Source organism: Rhinolophus ferrumequinum, chromosome 18, assembly GCF_004115265.2.
Source record: "Rhinolophus ferrumequinum isolate MPI-CBG mRhiFer1 chromosome 18, mRhiFer1_v1.p, whole genome shotgun sequence".
Lineage (NCBI taxonomy): Eukaryota > Metazoa > Chordata > Mammalia > Chiroptera > Rhinolophidae > Rhinolophus > Rhinolophus ferrumequinum.
In genome coordinates this window covers 39,168,717-39,171,074 of record NC_046301.1, presented here as the reverse complement: position 1 = coordinate 39,171,074, position 2,358 = coordinate 39,168,717, and the positions used below count along the sequence as shown (strand labels likewise).

Below are 2,358 nucleotides of genomic sequence, written 5' to 3'. Positions count from 1 at the left end.
ACAGCTGCTAATGTTTTGCACACAAATGTCCCTAAGCCTGCAACACATACACCCCCAACTTGTGCCGATACTCCGATGCATAAAGTACTAAGCTACTCCATTTCTTTGCTTCTCAACTGTCATTGGGTGACATCAGCAGAAACACACAGACACATGCCCATCGCAATATTCCTCGGAGATATCACGAGTTCCATTTTACAGGTGAGCAAACTGAGGCCAGGAGCCTTTAATGCGTCAGTGATTTGGGAAGAACCGCTCCCTCCAACTCTCAACCCTTATATCTGTCTGATTAGCTGATTCGTTCACAATAATAGTATTTGTGCTGCTTGCCTCAGCAGACTCAACCAAGGAAAGGGCCTTTTCTCCTTCAAACGCCAGCATTCCTCCTTCCTCAGACTAAGTTATTTGCCCCTTCACCACTGAAAGATATAGCAGAGTCCCGATCTTTGATGGACAACTCACAGACCAATGGAGAAGCAAAGTGCATCGTAACCAATGAGGCCTCGGCTTGGGAGGGACTAAGGGCAGGAACGGGCCGCCAATTGCGCAGAGGTACGTTGTGGATGGCGGAGACGCTGAGGCGGGTGCTGGGACGGGGCAGGGCGGCCGAGCCCGTGGAGGAGAGTGCAGCCGAAGCGGAACCGCCTTTGCTGCTACTCGGCGGTCCAGGCTCTGGAAAAACAGCGCTGCTATTTGCGGCAGCCCTGGAGGCGGCAGGGGACGGCCGAGGCCCCGTCCTCTTCCTGACCCGGAGGCCTCTGCAAAGCCTGCCCAACAGGACGCGGGCAGCGCTCGACCCCCTGCGACTACAGGTAACGGGGAGACGGGACGGGACTAGAGGCTGACCAACCAGTGGCGGGGCGGATCGAGGATTGAGTGACAGGTATACAGACCAATGGCGGGTACTGAGGAAGGGCGAGCCGGAACAGCCATTAATTTGGTGGCGCAGTGAGGAATGAGCGGGGGCGGGACTTGCGAGGGCTTAAGATTGAGTGAAAGACTATCCAATAAAGGGGCGGAGGTAGCGAAAGGCGGTGCTCAAATAGTGGCATCAGGGCGGGTAAGGCCGGGGCTAAACCTGCTTGTTGTCCCGAAGCGAGTTGGTTCCAGAGGAGCCGGAGTCAACGATGAGGTCATACTGGGAAGGCTAGGGATGGGTTTTGCGTGGAAAGATTGCCCTAGAAATTTGGCGAAAAGATATACCTTGTCTCAACTAATATCGGGCAACAGTGATGAGTGATGGATAAAAAAGGAGGGGGCGAATAGGAGAATATTTGACCACTCTGGGCTGCTTCACTCTGGAAGCAGATGTCTGGCGAGTGAGAGCCTCGTCCAGGAAAGTATGCAAGGAAGCAGGGCTGCTGTGGTGGCTTCCTCTGCTGAATCTGGCCCATTCTTTTTTTCCCTCCCAATAGAAGATCCGTTTCCAGTACCCACCCTCAACGGGGGAGCTCCTCCAGCTCCTGTGCTCTGCCCATGAGGCCCGGGGGCCAACTCCCGCCCTTCTGCTGCTTGATGGCCTGGAGGAGTACTTAGCTGAAGATCTGGGGCACCAGGAAGCCGCCTACCTGGCTGCCCTGCTTCTGGACACAGCTGCCCACTTCAGCCACCGTGTTGGGCCTGGCCGAGGCTGTGGGCTCATTGTAGCTCTCCAGACCCCGGAGGAGGGAGACAGTGGGGATGCCCTGCAGCTCTCGCTGCTCCAGAGGTATTTCCCTGCCCAGTGCTGGCTGCATCTGGAAGCACCAGGCCCAGGACAGCGCTGCTTCAGAGCCTGCCTGGAGCCAGGTGGGCTGGGCCCCAGGGCAGAGTGGTCGGTGGCTTTCCAACCAGATGGAGAGATGACAGTCACCCCATGGCCTACACAGGCTTGTGACCCTAGCTCAAACAAGGGTTCAAGTTCTGGAGGCCACCCTTGAACTTTGGTGTGTTACCACCTCTTTATACCTCAGTTTCCCATGGCTGGAATACTTACCTCAGGGACATGTGCAGATTCAATGACCTAAAGAATGTAAAGAGCTCTTTCTCTTTTAAAAATAGCATTATCATGCACATTTGTACCCTATCAACATATTGTTTTGTTTTGTTGTTTTAAACTTTTTAAAGAATTTCATGAGAAATGTAATCTTATGAGACTTCTTTCTTCTCCTCCTTAACACTGTTACGAAGATTCAGCCACATTTTCTAGTTCGTTTCTTTATCCCTACTGCATATAATTTCATGGGTAAACTATACCCCAATTTATTCATCAGATTGACTTTACTGCTATAAACATTCTGGCATACGTCCTGAGGTGTGTGTGTGAAGGTTTTTAGGGTATATACCTAGAAGTAGAATTGCTGGAACAGAAGGTATACA

At 52.5% G+C, this 2,358-nt stretch overlaps 1 protein-coding gene across 1 annotated transcript; it reads left to right on the top strand.

Annotated features, from left to right (window-relative positions):
- The first annotated feature begins 502 nt into the window (after positions 1–502).
- SWSAP1 (SWIM-type zinc finger 7 associated protein 1) lies at positions 503–1,919 on the top strand. The gene is made up of 2 exons (XM_033135179.1): positions 503–812; positions 1,416–1,919. Exons 1-2 carry the CDS (start codon positions 564–566, stop codon positions 1,917–1,919), a joined length of 753 nt encoding a protein of 250 aa, XP_032991070.1. The 5' UTR covers positions 503–563.
- The last annotated feature ends 439 nt before the right edge of the window (positions 1,920–2,358 follow it).

Bases quoted from the DNA above. Each gene is read 5' to 3' on its own strand.
- SWSAP1 (XM_033135179.1), top strand. From the start codon at position 564: ATGGCGGAGACGCTGAGGCGGGTGCTGGGACGGGGCAGGGCGGCCGAG. The intron at 813-1,415 runs GTAACGGGGAGA...CCCTCCCAATAG, and splicing joins TCGACCCCCTGCGACTACAG to AAGATCCGTTTCCAGTACCC.